The sequence below is a fragment of the Canis lupus genome, chromosome 21 (genome assembly GCF_003254725.2).
Source record: "Canis lupus dingo isolate Sandy chromosome 21, ASM325472v2, whole genome shotgun sequence".
Taxonomy (NCBI): Eukaryota; Metazoa; Chordata; class Mammalia; order Carnivora; family Canidae; genus Canis; species Canis lupus.
In genome coordinates this window covers 11809902-11829450 of record NC_064263.1, presented here as the reverse complement: position 1 = coordinate 11829450, position 19549 = coordinate 11809902, and the positions used below count along the sequence as shown (strand labels likewise).

At 41.1% G+C, this 19549-nt stretch overlaps 1 protein-coding gene and 1 pseudogene across 2 annotated transcripts in view; one reads left to right on the top strand and one right to left on the bottom strand.

Annotated features, from left to right (window-relative positions):
• CTSC (cathepsin C) overlaps positions 1-2627 on the bottom strand; it is a 35734-nt gene extending 33107 nt beyond the window's left edge. The window contains exons 1-2 of one of the 2 annotated variants that reach the window (XM_025419357.3): positions 2346-2627; positions 401-546 (exon numbers count right to left, since the gene is read on the bottom strand). In XM_025419357.3, the coding sequence (XP_025275142.1) occupies positions 401-546; positions 2346-2514 (315 nt within the window). In that variant the 5' untranslated portion in view covers positions 2515-2627. The remainder of the gene's footprint in view (positions 1-400; positions 547-2345) is intronic. The other variant, XM_025419358.3, reaches the window with a different exon arrangement.
• A 4042-nt stretch (positions 2628-6669) lies between these two features.
• Positions 6670-6826, top strand: LOC112642169 (U4 spliceosomal RNA; annotated as a pseudogene).
• The last annotated feature ends 12723 nt before the right edge of the window (positions 6827-19549 follow it).

Genomic DNA, 19549 nt, shown 5'->3' with positions numbered 1-19549 from the left:
ATTCACATTTATATATCTAGCACACTATAGCACAGATGGTCCCCAATTTTATAACGGTCCAACTTACCATCTTTGACATTACAATGGTGTGAAAGCTACACACATTGAGTACAAACCAGACTTTGATTATTGATCTTTTCCCAGGCTAGCACTATGCAGTAGTGATGCTGGGCAGCAGCACCATATCAGCCAGCCCAGTGATCACAAGCCCCACCGCAGGGCTCTAACTCAGGACCCCGAGATCAAGTGGGGACACTTAACTGACTGAGCCAACCAGGTGCCTGGTGGTGTCACTTCTGGTTATCTTCTTGATCTAAAATCAAAATTCTGAGGGTCTGATCAGAAGCAGCTTCAGATATCAAATCATTGAAAATACAAACACACTTCCAACGAAACTGACCTTAAAAAAGGCAAACCACTTGTAGTCGTTCAACACAATCTCAAAGCCTTGATTGTAAATGATGGTAAAATGGCCCGTATTGCCAAAATTATCATACGCCGTGTCCAACTTCTCAAGATGCACCACTACTTTTTTTTCTGGTGGTCCTAAAAAAAATGCACAACAAAGGAAAATTATTTTGACTTCAAATGGGAGGGGAAATCTCTATAATTTCCATTATTTAAAAATGCTTTCCTTTCATGCTACTGGATTTGGACCAGTCTGGCTTGTGAGGAGATCAGTCTCCACCCTGTTGCCTCCATCTGTACAGTCCCACAGGGGTCTCAGATCTGTGAAGTGAGGGCTCAACAGATACAGATATGGCAAGTAGCCCAGCAGGAAGACAGGCCCCAAAAAAGTACAGCCCCTATCTTCTTAGAGCATCCAAACACTGAAGAAATTTGTCCACTGAGGAAAAGGAGAAATAAGGGATGTTTAAAGTGACAGGCAGAAATGGGTAGAATACAAAATGGTAGTGGAAAAAAAAAATGCAAACATAAACTACAAAAGGATCTGCTATCAGATCACAAGGACAAAGGAAACTATCTCTTCAGAGAAGAAAAGAGGTATCTCTCTCTTCAATGGCTCTACATTTCAAAACCTCAGAATCTGAATCCTTCCACAGCATTCAGCAAACTCAGTTTCTATCCTATAAAGCTAATTTGTGCTGACAGAAACTAAGCTTTCAACTTTCAGAATATGGGGGTGTAGATCTGTGTGTTTTTCCACTAGATTAAAGTCCAAGATAGAGGCTCACAGGCAGAGGCTGCCTGAGAGTTCTGCTGTGTCCATCTGGAGATTTCACACTCTGGGCGGGTTTTCCAGGTTTCAGATTAATGCTCTGAAACAGAAGATTGCATGTGACAGAAGAGCACAAATTCTGATCTCCCTTTGCTTTGGATATCCTAATTCAACGTTTAAAACTGAAGATGTTTATAATGCCCAGGATTACGAAATGCCACATAGTCATCTGGAGTGGAATTGGACAGTTGAATAGGTCTGTTTTAGTATCAAATGACCTGGCAATCTTCGTTCTGCTGACAAGGAGACTGCAGCAGGGTGTTTCACTCATTCTGCACATGCCACAGGGTGGTAAGGGTTTGGGCAGAACAAGAGTGCTTCTTTTGACCTGAGGTTGCTTTTTTCTCTTCTCCCTTCACTAAATTATTTGTCCTCAGTGTAGATGTGGTATCTGGGGGCATATGGAATATGCCAGTGGTGTTAGCACTAGATACTTACTGACAGCCTTCCACGAGCCAGATGCTATGCTTGGCTCTGGGCATCCCAAAGTATAATTACTGGTTAAAGAGTCATTTTTAAAAAATAACAATAAAAGAAGGAGAAAGAAAAGGAGGAGCAGAAGGAGGAGGAGGAAAGAGAAGGGAAGAGAAGGGAAGAGAAGAGGAGAAAGCGGGAGACTTTTATATCTCTCTGCAGCACAGGAAACCTTGTGGAGCCATCCCCGAAGTTTTCTTGGACTAGTAGCACACGTGTAAACCAAAAACGCGAGGCATAAGGGCTCTTTTCCCACAAACTAACAAAAGGAAAAGTTTTTCCCGTTATATTCTCCACTGTTTGAGCTCATATTCCATGGGCACAGTTTTTTTTTTTTTAATGCAGACTGGACAGGGAGCTGGGAAGACTGTCCGGTCTCCACTCTCTTCCAAACTAAACCAAAACACTAAAACCCAGGGAAAGAAAAGTTCCTGAAAAAAAAGTCTTTAGGTACTGTAATAAGCAAACGAGAATCGAGAAGTCCCCAGCTGCTGAACTTCGCCTTCTCGGCCCTGGAGCGGGAAGGGGCGCCCCAAAGGGCCCCAAGGGCCCGGCTTCCCCTGGCAGCGGGCGCCGCGGGGGAGGTCGGCACAGCTCGGAAGGGGTCGGGGCGCGGGGGGCGGCGACTCACCCATCACCGAGCAGTTGACGCTGCGGGACCCCGCGGGGCCCACCTGGAAGACCCACGTGCCCAGCAGCTCCGGGTGGGTGCAGTTGGCAGGCGTGTCGCCGAGCGCGGCGCGGAAGCCGGAGAGCAGCAGGAGCGCGGCGGACAGCAGCGGGCCGGGCCGGGGACCCATGCCGGGAGGTCCGCGGGGGGAGCAGAGGCCGAGCGCCAGGCCGGCCGCACCGCGCGAGCCTTGAAATAGCCGGAGCTGCCGGAAACCCGCGGCCCGCGGGGCTGGGGGCGGGGCGGGGCGGGGGAGGAGGGGGCGGGGCCGGGGCGGGGCTGGGGAGGAGGGGGCGGGGCCGGGGCGGGGCTGGGGAGGAGGGGGCGGGGCGGGGCGCGGGCCGGCAGGTGAGCTCCGGGAGCCGCTGCTCCGCCCCCGCCTGCGCCCGCCCTGCGCCCGCCCTGCGCCCGCCCTGCGCCCGCACAGCCGCGGCGGCGGCGTCAAGCCGTGGGGCGTCTCCGAGCGCTTTGACTTTGCTCCCTGCAGAGTAACGGGCAGGAGGTGGGGGGAGCGTGGGGAGAAAGAAAGAGGGTGTGGGCTGGGAGGCGACCGAAGACGAGAGGGGGCGGGGCCGCAGTCTCGGGGAGGGAGACTGGCCGAAGAGCCGGGGCGAGGGGCGGAGGGGCACTGGGAGGCGGTGAAAGGGCCCGGAGAGGGAGCCCGACGAGCGCGGTCCTCCCGCCGGCGTTTCTGCCCCACCGAGTCCTCACCCTCCCCTTGCAAGGACCGTACTTGCTGCCCCAGCCGCCCCAGCTGCTTCAGAACTGCGCTTCCTTCCGTTTTCCAAAACCTTCACAGCCTTTTTTTTTTTTTTTTTTTTTTGCTTGATTTGTTCTGGTTTCCTGTTAATGGTGTTTGCTTATTATCCACAAGAGAATTCAGTCGTAAAAAAAAAAAAAAATTCAGTTGCAATGCAAATTCGCGGGGTTTGTGTGGGGGTTGTTTTTCTTCCCCCTGCAAACTGGACGGGGTTTAGGTAACACCTGTCGGCGCACACACGCACCCTCCTTGTACAGGTGAAAGCGGGAGGCGCAGGGGAAGGAAGTAACGTGCCCAGAGTGAGGAAGGAAGCTGCCGGGAGAAAGTTGGTCTTAGGAGCGGTCCGGCCAGTCGGCCTGTCGGGAATTACAAGGTAGCACTCTCTCAAGTGCCTCTTCGCTTAGTTTAAATATCGCCCTTTTCTGTGACTGCTCCTCCGACTCGCCTGGCTGTTGGTGTGAAGTTGGGGCTCCTGTCGCGCGCAGAGGAAAAGGAGCGTGTCCGGCCTTGAGTCAGCATCAAGGGCAAGTGATGAACAAAATAGCCTTTTATGTGTCCCTGCGTCGTGGGGCTTGCCCTCATCACACTGGTTACAAGTCAGTAGGCACATTATTCACATTATTCATCTTGTTCTCCCTAGATTCTGACTTAACAGCACTCAGATTGCCCTGGGGTGTTAAAATAAATGCATAAGTGAAGGGGTTCAGACCAAGTCTCCTCAAAATGTGCCACTTACACATGGGGACTATACTGAGCTGAAGGCACTCAAGACTACAGGGCCAAGAAAAATGTTTTGCTTCTCAGCTACCTAGAAGAATCTAAATTAGGGATCTTTCCTGGAATTAAGAGTCATTACCAGAGATACATTTTATCTGACCCATCTGTATGGCAGTGCAAACATTTAATTACCAAATATCTGTTCTTCTTGACTGCCCTGTGAGTCATATCCCTCCCTTTTGAGGCACCAGGCCCCCTATCCCTTCCTTAGCTCAGGTTGGCATATACACCCCGTTTTACCTTTCTGGCTTTGAACTGCTCACATAAGTGGGACTCCTGTATAGACAAAATTACATTGTATTTCCTTCTGTTAATCTGTTTCGTATCAATTTAATTCTTAGCCTAGCCAAGAAGGTAGAAGAAGACTTTTTTCTCCCCTATATAATCTTATCTTGGTTTCTAAGCCTGAAAGCCAATTTGTTTGGCAAGGAGTTACTAAAAAAAAAAAAAAAAAAAGATTTTATTTATTCATTCATGAGAGACACAGAGAGAGAGAGAGAGAGAGAGGCAGAGACACAGGCAGAGGGAGAAGCAGGTTCCATGCAGGGAGCCCGACCTCTTACTGGATCCCAGGTGTCCAGGATCACGCCCTGGGCTGAAGGCGGGGCTAAACCATTGAGCCCCCCCCCCCCCCACACACACACACCCAGGCTGCCCAAGGAGTTACTCTTGAAAGCTCAGAAGTGAATATACTCTGTACTGTAGGCACAAACTGCAAAGGCAAGGGTGGGGCCTTTTAGATTTTATAGCCCCATACTTAAGATTAAAAGTTGACATCATAAAAAAAAAAAAAGCTGAAATCATGTAATAAACTAACACACTTAGAGATATGCTGGCCGGGTAGTATTGCTTTTTTAAGTCCCTGGGAAAGCATATTATTTGTTGTTAGAACATTAAAACTTTTACTCAGTTGTCAATATTGCAGGGTTGAACAGTCCCGTTAGAAATTTCTTTGATAGGTATAATCAAAGTAGCATACTTAATAGAGAGTTTAAATAGTCTTTTAAACTCTTTTATCATTCTTTAAAGAATGGTAACTAAAAAGGTATCTTGGAGAACATTTAGCCTAATGGGTTCATTTTAATATTAGAAAATGTAAATCCAGAGGTTATAGTAACTTGCTCAATGTCACACTGCTAGTTACTGAGATTCAAAAATAAACCTTAAGTACCTTGATTTTAAATTTAGTTTATCTCCAATTATCTACTAATTCCCAAACTATTCCCCCTCAAAACAAAATATTTGTCCTGTCTCCATTAGCAGGGAGGAAAATGAGTGATTCTCAAACTGATCAGTCCCTAAGTTTTATTTTCATAACAAATATTTTATAGAGACCTTTACTATTCTGAAATGAAATGTACATATAAGCTAGTTACATGCTTAATAAAAAAAGAAAAAGAAAATACCAAATTTAATATAAAGAACAAATTAAAAAGATATTTTAAATAAATTTCTAATGCAAAGACATATTTCATCATCTAAAATACCCATGGATCAATGTACTGGAAAACAGAATAAGACATTCAGATACTTTTATGCCTGTATGTAAAATTGTAGAATCAGGATAAAAGTGGCAGGTGCCTTTTCTCTGAAGACAGAAATCATTTCAGTAAGTTAGAACACAAATATAGGGGCGTCTAGCTTAGTCAGTTTATCCCCCGACCCTTGGTTTTGGCTCAGGTCATGACTTCAGGGCTGTGATATCGAGCCTGGCCTTCAGAGTCTGCACTGGATATGGAGCCCGCTTAAGCTTCTTTCTCTCTCTCTCCCTCTGCCTACCACTTCCAAAAAGAACACAAATATCAGATGGTCGTTGAACCAATATACCTTGGTGTTGATGCTAGATAACTCTTGGTCATGTGTCAATACTAGATAATCTTGGCCAAGTGCTGATGCTAGATAACTCTTGGTCAAGTTTCAGTGATCAAAGTATAATCCTCTGTTGATTTACCTGGAAGTTCCATTCCTAAAATGATATGAAACAATTTTCTATGCAAACCAAAATTTGGTGCTCAGATCATTATAACAGGTAGGTTTATAAAGAGGCAGTGTTGCTTAGCAGTAATTCCCAAAGCGTGGTCCCAGAACCAACAGGACCAGCAGCAGCCACATCTTGGAATTTGTAAAAGAACAAAGTCCTGACCCCTACCTCATAACTTACTGAATCAGAAAATGTCTGGGTCAGTCCCAACAATCTGTGCTTTAACAATCCCCTTTCTGGAGTTTCTGATATAGTTACAGTTTAAGAATATCTGATTTAAATATTGGCAAGGATTCAATTCACACTGCTTGAGAGGGAAGCCTGGTCTCTGCCTCTCACTAGCTCTTTGATCTTGAATAAGTTATTTTATTTCTTTTTGTGCCTTGGTTTTCTCATCTATAAAATATGCATAGTTGTATTCCCTATCTGCTTCATCTGGTTTTGAGAAGACTAAATGAGTTAATACAGATCTCTTGGGAGATATGACTGTATTTATTATTGTGCTTATTTCTATTAAAAAGCTTATTCCTCTTAATTAACAATAGGTTCCAAATCTTGTTCCCTATTGTAACCTTGGCACCCTGAGCAGTTTCTGACACACAATAAAATCTCAAATATTTGTTGAATGAATTAATAATATGATGGACATGAATATATCTATATCTCATGGTAAAGAGCAAAGAGCATCATGATCTCCAAGTTTGCTGCCTTGAGCATAAGTTTGAGAGCCACTGTTCTAGAATGCATATTAAAACAATGAAAGATCTAGCTTTGCGCAGTAGCAGTATCGTAGCCAATGAGGTTTATCCAAGGCGCGATTATTGCTAATTGAAACAATGAAAGATCTAAGAAATGGAGAAAAAAAAGAACTTGACATATCATTATAGCATGTTATTTGGTTTTGTGTACACCTCTGTCATTGGTAGTCATAATAATCATCATAGTAATTTTATTTAGGACTTTACATTATACCGAGATAATTCACCTATATTAGGTCATTTAATTATCACATAATTGTATGAGGAGGATATTATCTATTTTATCGGAAATAAAACTCAGACTCAGAGAACTTATTAGGAACTAATGCCCATTAAAGAGTAAGTGGAGACAGAAGAGGAACAGGAGGGGAAAGCCTCAGATTACAATGTAGTTCTGGCACGTGTGCAAGGAAGGAAGGAAGAAGGGTTGAAGAGAGACTCGGGAATACAACTCTGAGAGTTTCAGCCAGCCTAGCAGAGAACTCTGTTGTCATGACACCCAAAGATGAGCTTGACTTGGGCAGAAATGGCCAGGCCATAGTACCCATGCTGCTTTTAGTCATCCACCTTGACTGGAAAGCCAAGGTGGTTCCTGAAGTCATTCCAGATGGAGGCGATCAGTAAACTGCACCCCTATATAGGTTCTCTCTTAAAGAGAAATGAGAGCAGTGCAGCGCTGTGGGAGCTACAGTGGGGAATTTCTGTTCGGAGGTATGGATGGATCCTCAAGCGTAAAAAGGACTCCAGACCATTTGTTGAGGTCTTGTGATGTTCGAAGTATTGGTTCTTTTTCTGTCCTTCTGATCTCCTAGGCAGATGGCAAAATGCCTTCTTGTGTCACCTCCTGTTCCTCTGTTCATGATTCATTGTCATTATCTACCTGACTGCTTTTTCCACTAGGACCCATGCTCCTTGATGGCAGGACAGTATTATTTTTGTACCTCAGAGTTTTTGGCCAATGTACACTCATTCATCCTCTCCATAATATTTATGAGAGAAAGGGAGGATCCTATGCAGGAAGATAAGCAGGAAGGCAGGCAGAAGAAGTAATTAATTAATTACCTTTCATAAGCTAATTAGAGCTTACCCTGCCCCAAATAACAGGGTTGTTTATTAATGCTTCCCAGGTTGGCTGATTGCATTATACCAGTGTTTCTCAGACTTATTGTTCTTAGGACCCCTTTGCATCCTTAAAGATAATGAAGACCCCAAAGAGCGTTTGTGTATATGGGTTATATCTGCAGTATTTACCCTATTAGAAACTAAAAGTAAAAAGTAAGTATTGACTTATTTAGTAATGACAATAAAGTAAAAGTAACACACTTCTAAAAATATAGATATATTTTCAAAAACAAAAAATAGAAGAGTAATGTTGTTTTACCATTTTGCAAACTGAAATGCCTGGGTTAATGGAAAAGTGCTGTATTATCTGCTGCCACACTGCAAATGTTGTGATATGTCACTTTGGTTGAAGAGTATGAAGAAAACTCAGCATTATACAGATATGTAGTTGAAAAAAGAACTTATGAACTTCTGAACAAGTCCTGTGGGTCCCCATGGGTTCTTGACCACATGCTGAGAACTTCTTCGCTAGAATAATTGTATACCCTGATAGTCTCTCAAAAATGTCTGTCCTTGGTCACAAGGTGAATAGGGGTGAGCAGAAAGTGTGGTTTTCCAACCACAAACAAAACTGCAAGAATAGAAAAATCGCTCAAACCATATTCCCTACTGATTGGGGGTCACTAGTGTCATTTTTGTATATGAGGGGCAGTAATATTCTAGACTTACTCAGTTAAGATATAAAAATAGGAGGAGGACATCCCTGTGTTTGATACAATATGGGCTGATGAAGTTAGAAAAAGAATTATGCTTTCTATTTGAATAGCTTATCATAACTTGTACAACACACTCACATGTTATGTAAATCTGATAGCAATCTTCTAGATATCATTACTCCTACTTTACAGATAAGGAAAATGGGGCTCTAGAAAACATAAGTCACTTTTCTGTGGTCACACTGCTAGTGAGTATAGGTCTGATAACCAACCGAAGTTTTAGCTAGACTGCTGGAATGCAATTTTAAAAAAAGAAGCTTGGTCTGCTTATTGATTCAGTCAGATATAAAAGAGAAAGAAAGGTTCTACAAGCAAATTGGACAGAAGATGCATGCTGAGGCAGCTGTGGAACTCTAAGTTACAGAGATACTCTCTACTATTTAATCCTAGTCTCACTTCACTATTTCCTTCTGTGAAATAAAACAAGTTTGGGAAATGAAATTTTTAAGATGCATTATTCTTACTGATAGACCAGACTTATCCTGTAGGTGATACAGAGGCAGAGGCAACAGACATAAGAATGTGTCCACTTTGCTCCCTTTCCACCAACATACTCTGCTCCAATATGCCATCGTTTATTCCTGAACAACTGTGGTTAACTTCTAATTTCATCCACTTTTTTCGTGAATTTAATGTACAAGCCAGGAACCTAAGTGTCATCCTTGACTCTTCCTTTTCCCACACCTTCCATCTGATCAGCCAACGTATCACAATGAGTCTACCCCCAATACTGTGATTTTTAACATTTAAATGTAAATCATATCAAGTTACTCCCAGTATTGGAAAGCTGAATCCTTCCCAATAGGTTACCTTTTTATCATCTTTGAGTAAAATTCTGCAGGAAAGATCTGCATGAACTGCTACCTATTTCTTTGTTCCTCCAATTGCTCACTGTACTGGGAGCTCTCACCTTCTGTTTGATCCTCAGACCCTCTAGATTTCTTCTCTCTTCTTTACCTTTGTACTTTGCCATCCTGTCTGAAATCACTTGCGTACTTTTTTCACGTGGCTGCTCATTCTCACTGTTTATGAAATTGTCACTGATAAATATTTTACCTTCTCAGGAAGGCCTCCTCTACCTATGCTATCTGAAGCTGCCTTCTCCAGCTATTTAATTTTATTACTCTGTTTATTTCTATATAACATCTAAAACTACTTATAATTACTGAATTTTCTTGTTTATTATGTTTCTGCCTCACTGGAACATAAGCTCTGTGAGGCCTGGGACTTCTCTGTCTTGTTCACTGTATTTCCAAGACATAGTAGGAGGTTTGGACTTTAAAAAAAAAATAAAACTGCCAGTTATTTTATCAGCAAAAGATGGGCTTATTCGGGAATAGCAGAGAACTGTAATCCAAGATAAGCAAGCTATGGCAGAATCATAACTGAGGCAGCAAAGGAGAGAAATGCTCTTTCATAGAGGAAAGGGGAAGGTTGGAGAGGCTGTTAGAAACACAAAGTCAACTGGGGTAAACTGGGAATTAGAAGTATAGTGGCTTCTCAATGGCTGAATTGTGAATGTCTCTCGTTGGTTGAACTACTGCAGGGTAGAGGGAGACTTTCTTCCTTCTACTGGAATAGTAAAGTAGTAGCTAAAGCAGTAACCACGTGCAACATCTGTCTTCCTGTTGGATTGGCAATTGATGACTAGTGGTAGGGCATGAGAGACCCTACTGCCAAATCTCTAGACTCCATCTTAGTGATGTTTCCCTTAATTAATTTTCAGTGTTTAATAAATACTTATTAAATGTTGGGGCACCTTGGTGGCTCAGTTGGTTAAGCGACTGCCTTCAGCTCAGGTCATGATCTTGAGGTCCTGGTAGAGAGCCCCACCTGGGACTCCCTGCTCAGCTCTGCAGGGAATCTGCTTCTCCCTTTCCTTCTGCCCCATCCATCCCCTACCCCCACTCCCACCCCTGGCTCCTATGCATGCACTCACCCCCCTCTTTCTCTCAAATAAATAGATATATGAAATCTTTAAGAAAGTACTTATTAAATGTTGATTGAAATTCTTTACTCTCCAGCTTTAAGAATCAGGTTGATTGGAAGCAGAGTTTCATTTATGTCTGTAGCAAATGTTTGTGCCATGAGATGATACATTTTGTATATCTCACTTCATATACTATTCACTTTCAGAGAAATTCAAGTAGTATAAAGGACCAACCTGAAAGCCTCAGCAACATCTGGCATTTTAAATCAATATACCTGTGTGGATTAGTTTGGAAGTTGACCATGGACTGCCCCACAAATGTTTGGCTTGCTATCCTGAAGTGAAGTTATAAACATGTGTTGGGGAATAGGAAGACTAACCCCTATCTCAGCATTTATTTTCAAATTTTTGTATCTTGATTTGCATTCCCATCTTTTTATACGTTATCATTGACAAGGAAACATGATATCAACCAAGGTGAATTCTAAAATAGCAAAACTAGAGTTTTGGCATGAAGAACAAAACCAGACCAGGATGACAGGTTTCAAGGTCAAGACTATCCATTTCTGCAAATAAAGAAAGAATATCACTTTTCCAAGAATCAGATAACTCACCCAACTAATGATATGGGAATATTACAATATTTCATTTTAATAAGTTGAAAATAAATTGACTTATTATTTTTTGTTACTTTTTATTATTTAAGTTGACAAGATTAAGCTGATTTATACATTCCTCTTTTTAAACATTTAATACCCTTAGAATTTAAATATATATGTATATATAAATAATAGATACAGTTAAATATATAAATAACTTTAATGTGGATATAATTAATGTAACAACTCTGAAGAAAAAGGATCTCAAATTTATCATTATTTTTATTTGTTCTGTAGGGGCAGAAAACTTCTCCCTTCTTCCCTTCTATGTTCTTTGGATAGTTTAATAATTAAATTGATATAACACAGATTAACGGGAGAAAAACAGAAGTTTCATAACATGTATCTCTGCTGGATAAATGGGAGAGACCCAGTGAGGCACCTGGTTCCTGGGCCTGCTATGAACACATAAGCAGAATTATAGTTGTAGTAGTTGCATTATTACCTTAGCTCCAGGGGAGCCTGGGTGGCTCAATTGTTAGGCGACTGTCTTCAGCTCAGGTCATGATCTCAGGGCCACCGGATCAAGCCCCACATTGGGCTCTCTACCAGCAGGGAGTTTGCTTCTCCCTCTCCCTCTCCTGCTGTGCTCTCTCCCCTCCTCTCTCAAATAAATGACTAAAATCTTTAAAAACAACAACAACAACAAAAAAAAACCCTTAGCTCCACATTTTGTTTTGTTCCCTACTTAATTATGTTTTATGCACCTCTTATCAATCATTAATTTTGCCTTTTCCACTCCTACTCTGTGTTTACCCACTGATTGTAGAAACATGATGGGGATCTGACGGTGACATTTGTTTTGAAATTATGTGATGTACTTGGTGTACCAGGTCCCAAAAGTTACCTCATTGTCTGGAAGAATGTATACCTCCAGATTGTTTCAAGCTCCCCCATTCCTCCTCCAGGTTTCAAGAAACCCCTCACCCTCTTCTCATGTATTCACTTCCTTTGCAAACATATATAAGCTGTCCCTAGGCTCAACAGGACAGGCAGCTTTGGGAATGAGCCTCTGCCTGCTTCTTGAGCTGCCCCGATAGTAAAGCTTTCTTTGCTTCAAGACTGTTGTCTCAGTAAGCCTACTGCGCAAGCCTACTGTGCAGACAAGTTTGAGTTCCGTAACACCAGGAAAACTGAGTAACTCTCCAAAAATGGTCAAGACATCACTTTAAATACCATCTTCATTCAGCTAAAGACAAAAGATATTCATGGTGGGGAGTCAATGAAATGAGGTTACCAGGAAAAGCATAGTAAATATGAGTAAGGTGGTTATGCGGAGTTAAGTCTATGCCTTCTCCACTGATAACAGTTTTCAGAGATTTAGAGTTATTCTCATCGTGCAGATACAGTGAGGGTGACACCCTGACAAATGGATATTTCCCTTGCTAATGTCTCTTCTGACTTCCAATAGGTTTTCAGAGCTTCACCTGTTGTCTGCTGTTTCTTAAAAATGACTGGCTTAAAATAATCGAGATGCCAAAGAGGCATATTTTGAGGAGGTATATTTTGTTCTCCTTCAGTTAATACTGCTGATTTTTGTCCCTTATACTTAACTATATTTATGCTAGTATATGATGAGACATAAAATTCAATAAATTTTATTTAAACTTATGCCAACTACATTTGCCATTGTGCTACAACGTTTTTTTCCTCCTTCCCACCCCTCTTCCTTTTCCTTCCCATTCTCACCCTGCTAAGCAAGGTAATCTGTGTTCATATCCTGGTGCATATCCTTCCAGATCTTTTACTAAACTTACTAGCCATTTACAAACATGCACATAATGCAGGACACATAATGTATAAGGGCACGGATTCTAGATCATGGATGCCATGGTTTGAATCCTGGTACCACTTCTAATTATCTGTGTGACTTTCAAGAAGCTATTTATCTTCTCTGATTCAGTTTCCAAATTAGTAAAACTTAGGTAGTAATAGTACCTACATCATAGGGTTGTAGTAAAGTTTTGAGTGAACATGTGAAATGCTTTTAATAATGCTATCACGGAATAAGCACTATAGAAGTACTATGTGAGTATGGATCATTTCTCCTTGATCTAATTTCACTTTTAATAAAATATTTTCATTCTTGAGCCCTTGAGTTGGCCTCAGTGTGCTCACGATCTGTCTCAATTTTTTTTCATTCTTAAAAATAAACTACAGATATCTCTTCACATCAAAAATTTGAATTTGTTTAAGGAAAATAGATGCATGGTACTTAAGGCATTTAACAAATCTATGTAGCTGTTATTTAATGGGCATTTTAGTTGTTTCTAGGTATTTTAACACTATTACTTTTTTGCCAGCCAAAAAAGGTTTTTAAAAAAGATTTTACTTATTTATTCATGAGAGACACAGGGAGAGAGAGGCAGAGACACAGCAGAGGGAGAAGCAGGCTCCACAGAGGGAGCACCATGCGAGACTCAATCCTGGGACTCCAGGCCAAGGGCAGGTGCTAAACTGCTGAGCCACCCGGGCTGCCCGCAATAAGAAGTTTTTGAACATATATCCTTCCTACAGCTGCTAATTGCTAGGTCAAATAGATATTGCAAGATTAAGAGTCCAAAACAGCGCTGCATATAGCACTTCTCCCAGTGTCATCAGTTAGACTCTAAGATCTGAACTTCACTGCCCATCTGCTTGTACACACTGACCCTGTCCCACATTTTTCCTTAAGCTCTTTTTGCAGCTTATCTCTTAACTCAGACAATAAACCTGATAGGCATAGCATCCCATGATGGAAACCAAAACTACCCCTCAAGCAATAATGACCACCCTTATGAAGAGCTCTGGAGGCCCCAACCACCCAGAGCAGTTTGAGTTCAACCCTCAACTTACACCTGCTCAGAAGGACGATGAAGTGACCTATGGCATGCCCAGCAGTTACCTTTACCTCATTATAATACTAAAATATCCACCCAAGGAGGAACACAAGTCTCACTCTCATAACACACAATGTATGTGTAGGCACGTTTCCTAAAGACATATGCAGCACTTTATGCATACCTGTACGTAAGATGACAAGGCTCCTTGTTTTAACTATCCATCCTAATCCTAAGTAAAAGGAACCCATTCATGTGGTGTCATGGTATTGGAAGTTATTCCCTGTGATCTCCTTATTTGCTACAAATAAAGTTTCCTTTGTGTGGCAATCCCACCTGGCTTAGTTTCTGTGACTCCTCAAGGAGCAGACTCATGTTAATTCAGTTGCATCAGCAACATCAGAGAATTCTTCCTCACTTCTGCCTTGCCTGCTTCTTGCAAATCTCCTCTCCTCAATGAGTTATTATAAATCTTTTAAATTGTTTTAAATTTATATATTTTAAGCTGTCTTAAATTGGCTGAAATATTTAAAATCATTATTTAAATTTAACTTTGTATCTCTGAAGCACCTATGTCCATTTTCATTTTTGTATATTGTGTGATACATGGGTTCAATTGTCTTTTCATTCAAGTAATGGTACCAACACCATTTATTAAACCTTATTTCCCTCTAAATTTATTTTTTAAGACTTTATTTATTAATTGAGAGACACACACAGAGAGAGAGAGAGAGAAGCAGAGACACAGGTAGAGGGAGAAGCAGGCTCCATGCAGGGAGCCCAATGCAGGACTCCATCCCGGGACTCCAGGACAGGGCTAAACCGCTGAGCTATCCAGGGATCCCATTTCCCTCTAAATTTAAACACCAAGTTTGAATATATTCAATTGCCATAAATATTGGAATCCTTTGTTTTATGTTGTTTTGTCTTACTGATTGACTTTAAAGCAAGTTAGATCCTTATTTTTCTTTTTCATATTTTTCTCAGCTTTCTCGGGTATTTCCCTCCTCCATAATGAATTTTAAGAGCACTCTATTTGTTTTAAAATTTTTTACCACCTTCAAAATTGTATGTTTTGCTTCCCATCACCTTTGGTTTGTTTTCTTAATGAAGCATTCAATGGATATTATTTTATTTTTTAAGTTTTCGTTTTAATTCCAGTTAGCTAACATACAGTATTTTTTTTTAAGATTTTATTTATTTATTCATGAGAGACACACACACAGAGAGAGACAGAGACACAGGCAGAGGGAGAAGCAGGCTCCATGCAGGGAGCCTGACGTGGGACTCAATCCCAGGCCCTGGGCTGAAGGCGGCACTAAACCGCTAAGCCACCCGGGGCTGCCCAAATGGAAGGTTTTTATAAAGGAGGGTGGGTCAAGAAAATTATTAGCAAAAGAAAAAGATTGTTCCAGGCAAGGTTTTTATTTGCTTTTGTTAACCTTCAAAATAAAACTCAGTTACTTTACCAGCAAAAGATGAGTTTATTTGGGAATAACAGAGAACTGCAATCTGAGGCAAGCAAGCTATGGCAAAACACAAAGTCAAATCTGCAGAACAAAGGAGAGGTATGCTCTTCTACAGGGAGAAGCAGGAAGTTGAGAAAGCGGTGATAAATAAAAAGTCCACTGGAGTAAACTGGGAACTGGAAGTCTAGTGGATTCTCATTGGCTGAATTGGGGCTGTGTCTCATTGGCTGAGCTGTTGCCAGGAGAGTAGGTAAGACTTACTTCTTCCTGCTGCGATAGTAAAGTAGTATCCATGAACAAGGTCCCTATCTTCCTGTTGAATTTACAATTGATGAAGAGTGGCAGGGTGAGAGCTCCTCTGCCAAACCTCCCTACTCTATTTTGATGAGGCTTCCCTGAATTATTTTTCACATTTCCCCCTTTTGATCAAGATCTTCCTGTGAAAGCATTGCTGATTAATAGTTAGGTTCTTATATTTAATGAGTTTGCCCTTCAGTGCCAGGAAGGACCTTTTCTAGTTGTCATGCTCTCTGTGAGAGGGAAAGTGCTTAGTAACTGGAAACCACTTAAGGCCTCATTTGAGTAACCAGAAAGGTTAGGAGGGAGAAACTCTGAAGCACTTCCAATCTAAAGTCTGCATCTTCTCAAGGTTGTAGGTATTGGAGATTATATTGAAGCCTTGATGTAGCCCCACCTTATTACTCCTTCCTTCCTTCCTTCCTTCCTTCCTTCCTTCCTTCCTTCCTTCCTTCCTTCCTTCCTTCCTTCCTTCTTTCCTTCCTTCCAAAGGAAGTTCAGAAGTCAACAAAATACAAAACTTACACTCATTATACAAAACAGAAGTAAGATAATTCCAAATGGTATGATGGTTCTAAATCAGCATTCTAGGTCTGCAAGTAGCCAGCTCAAATATCTATTGGCACATATTCAAATTTTGAGGATAAAGTTTCTCCTTATGAAGGCAAATCTGGGGTCTCTTTTTCTGGAAGACTGTTTAAAGCAACCACGAAAGCAGATGAGTGGGTACAGTAGGAGCACACCGAAATAATTAACGTAGTGCATTTGGTAAGATACAGTGTAGATATAAACATAAAGCAGTAGCTGATAAACCTTTCTGCAAAAAAGCAAAACTTCAAAGAATCTTTTTAAACGGTATTGTTATCTCAGGGGTGCCTAGATGGCTCAGTCAATTAAGCATCTGAATCTTGATTTGGGCTCAGGTCATATTCTCAGGGTTGTGAGGTCAAGCCAGGTGTCCAGCTCTGCACAGAATCTGCTTGAGTTCTCTCTTTCCCTCTGCCCCTCCCCACGCTCATGCTCTTATATGCATGTATGCACAGTCTCACTCTAAATAAATAAATCTTTACAAAAAGTCAAATGGTATTGTTTTCTCAGAACAAGGACTATTTGGAACCAAAGGTGTTATTGACAATACAGCATGTAAGGTTGCAAATTCAGAGACCGTGAATTTGGGTAAGAATCCAAAGTCAGTTAATATTTCAGATAAAAGAAGGCTTTTGTGAGTTCTGAACATTTTAACCCTTCATAAAAAGCAAGTAAAAATTTAGCTTATCTCGGGATCATGACTGAGGCTATTTCAAAAGAAGAGGTTTCCCCCTTTCATAAGGGTTTGAGAAACACAGACAAGGGTCTTATCTTTCAAACAAACAGAATCAGTCACGGTGATAAAAAGGTATACAGGCCTGGTATGGACATTTTGGGAAAGCTCTCTCGTCGGATGTCAACTGCTTCAATTCCAGGAAATCTCTACTTTCAGGTCACCAGCTAGTGTGCAGCTCTAGTCAGGGTTTGGTGCTTTCTTTAGATGTGTCACATGAACCCAAGAGTCTATTTCCTGGAGTTTAGAGGCACAAGGGTTGGTTAGCAGTTCCTCAGAAGGGTGTTTTTCAAAGAGGTTGAAGACAATCTTTCTGGAGGTGTCTATTCCAATAGATGATACTTCAGGTTGCCAGGTATGATACTTAAGGACATTGTCTCTTGGCACTGTGAAAAGATTGCTCTACCAAAGCATGGTTATTTTTAATAGAAAGAATGAGGCCTTTGCACTGTTGAAGTGTATCTCCTTTTATCAACTGTGGGCCAAAGGAGGCAGGGGCCAAATGCATTGGATGCCCGGTGACTATCTCAAAGGGTGAGAGTCTATGGGTTCCCAAGGGCATGGATCTGAAATTAAGGACTAATGGCAACACTTTTGGCCAAGGTATCTGGACAGTCTCTACAAATTTTGCCAGTTGAGTCTTAATAGTGTCGTTAATGAGTGCAACCAACTCTAAGGATTAAGGATGTTATGCATGATGGAAGTATTCTAAAAACTGGCCAAATAGCACAGATTTCTTGAAGAACTTGACTGGTAAAATGAGTTCCCCACTCACTATTCTTTGAGAGGCATTTCTTGGGTGAGAATAATTTTTTCAAACAGAACTTTAGCCACAGGAAGTGTTGATCTGTCTACAGGGGGAAGCTTTGGTCCAGTGAAGAAACATAAACCATACCTAAAACATATTTAAATCCATGATATTGGGAGAGGTGTATGAAATCCATTTACCAAACTTCAAATGATCCATTAATTAATTTAAAATGTCCACAAGTGGTACAGATAGGTTTCCCAAGTTTATATTCTGATTAAGTGGGACAAGCCGGATAGGCACTTTTTGTGGTCTTAATATTTCTCCACCAATATTGATTCATAAGCACTATAATTTTTCAGTAGAACAATGGTTTAATGTATGTACAGTGGAAAGCAGTGTGAATTTTAGAATTCCTGATAGGTCTGGATTGTTATTTGGTCCAAACCCAAATTCCCTCTTTTTATTGAGCCAACAGTCACTAGATTGCCAATACTGTTTCTCTCTCTCTGGGGCCTATTGTTCAATGTCTCTTGTCAATTTTTCCAAATTCTCATTTGGGAAAGATCTATTTGGGCCATGACAGAAGTTTGGCTACTGGTTTCCTTGACAGGAGCATTTTTGGTGAAAATATCAGTGAGATGGATTAGGTCTCCAAGGAAGGCCTGAGAACCTTAATAACTAGAGAAGCCAATAAGAATATGGCATCGAATGTATTTTGGTTATAGAAGCCATTTTGAATTTTATCCTCCTTGGAGGTGAGGGCATCTTGCTGTTTCCCTAATACTCCAATGTCAGGAGCTACCCCAAAGGCATACCAACGACCAGTATAAATGTTTGTTATTTTACCCTTGGATGTATAGTTCAGCTTTTTGGGCTAAAGTGCCAAAGGTAAAGGAGCTACCCCAATGACTTCAAAAGAGTTGCAGTAGCACACTCAGTACAATTTTTACCATTTTTGCTCTTTAAATAAGAAGCATCAGTAAAGCATGAAAAATCTGCATCAGTTAGAGGAGTTTCCCTGTAAATTGTCAAAGGGAGTCAAAAAGTAATGTCTATTAAGCAGTCATGAGGGTTTTTGTCTGGGTCCAAATGTAGTCCTTATTTTGAGTTCAGACACCTTAAGTATCTATGCTGAGTTTGAGCAAACTGTAATTTTTCTTTGGAGACTTTATGTCCCTTTAAGGCCAAACAGTACATGCTGTCTTCCTTGAAGAGGTTTGAAAAAGAGGGGAGGGGAGCAAATCATCTATATATTAAAGCAAGGTAGAGTCTATAGAAAACTATGTATCATCCAAATCAGTTTTTAAGGTTTGTGAAAAGTAAGAAGGACTCTGTCTGTAACCGTAGGCCATTACTTACTGTCCAGGTGTATTTCTGTTCTTCTCAGGTGAAAGCAGAAAGATATCCTTCTCAACTGGAATACTAAAAATGCACTGCCTAGATCAATTACAGTGACAAATCTGCTTTCAGTGGGAATGGATGTTAGTAGGAGGTGGGGGTTAGGAACAACAGGGTGCCTAGGGATAACAGGGTCATTTATTGCTCAGAGGTCCTGCACAAACCTTTATCTTCAGTCATTTGGTTTTTCTCACAGGTAAAATAAGGGTGTTAGATGGGCTAGTGCAAGGGATATTGAGGTCCTGGATCTTATAATCTTCTGTTATGGGCTTGATGCTCTGGAGGGCCTCTTTATTTACATGGTATTGATTAATTATGGAAAGAGATTTTGGAGGATCTATTTGAATATTGATGGGAGGTGCACTGTGCTTTCTGCCAACATCAATCGAAGATTTTGCCCTTAATTG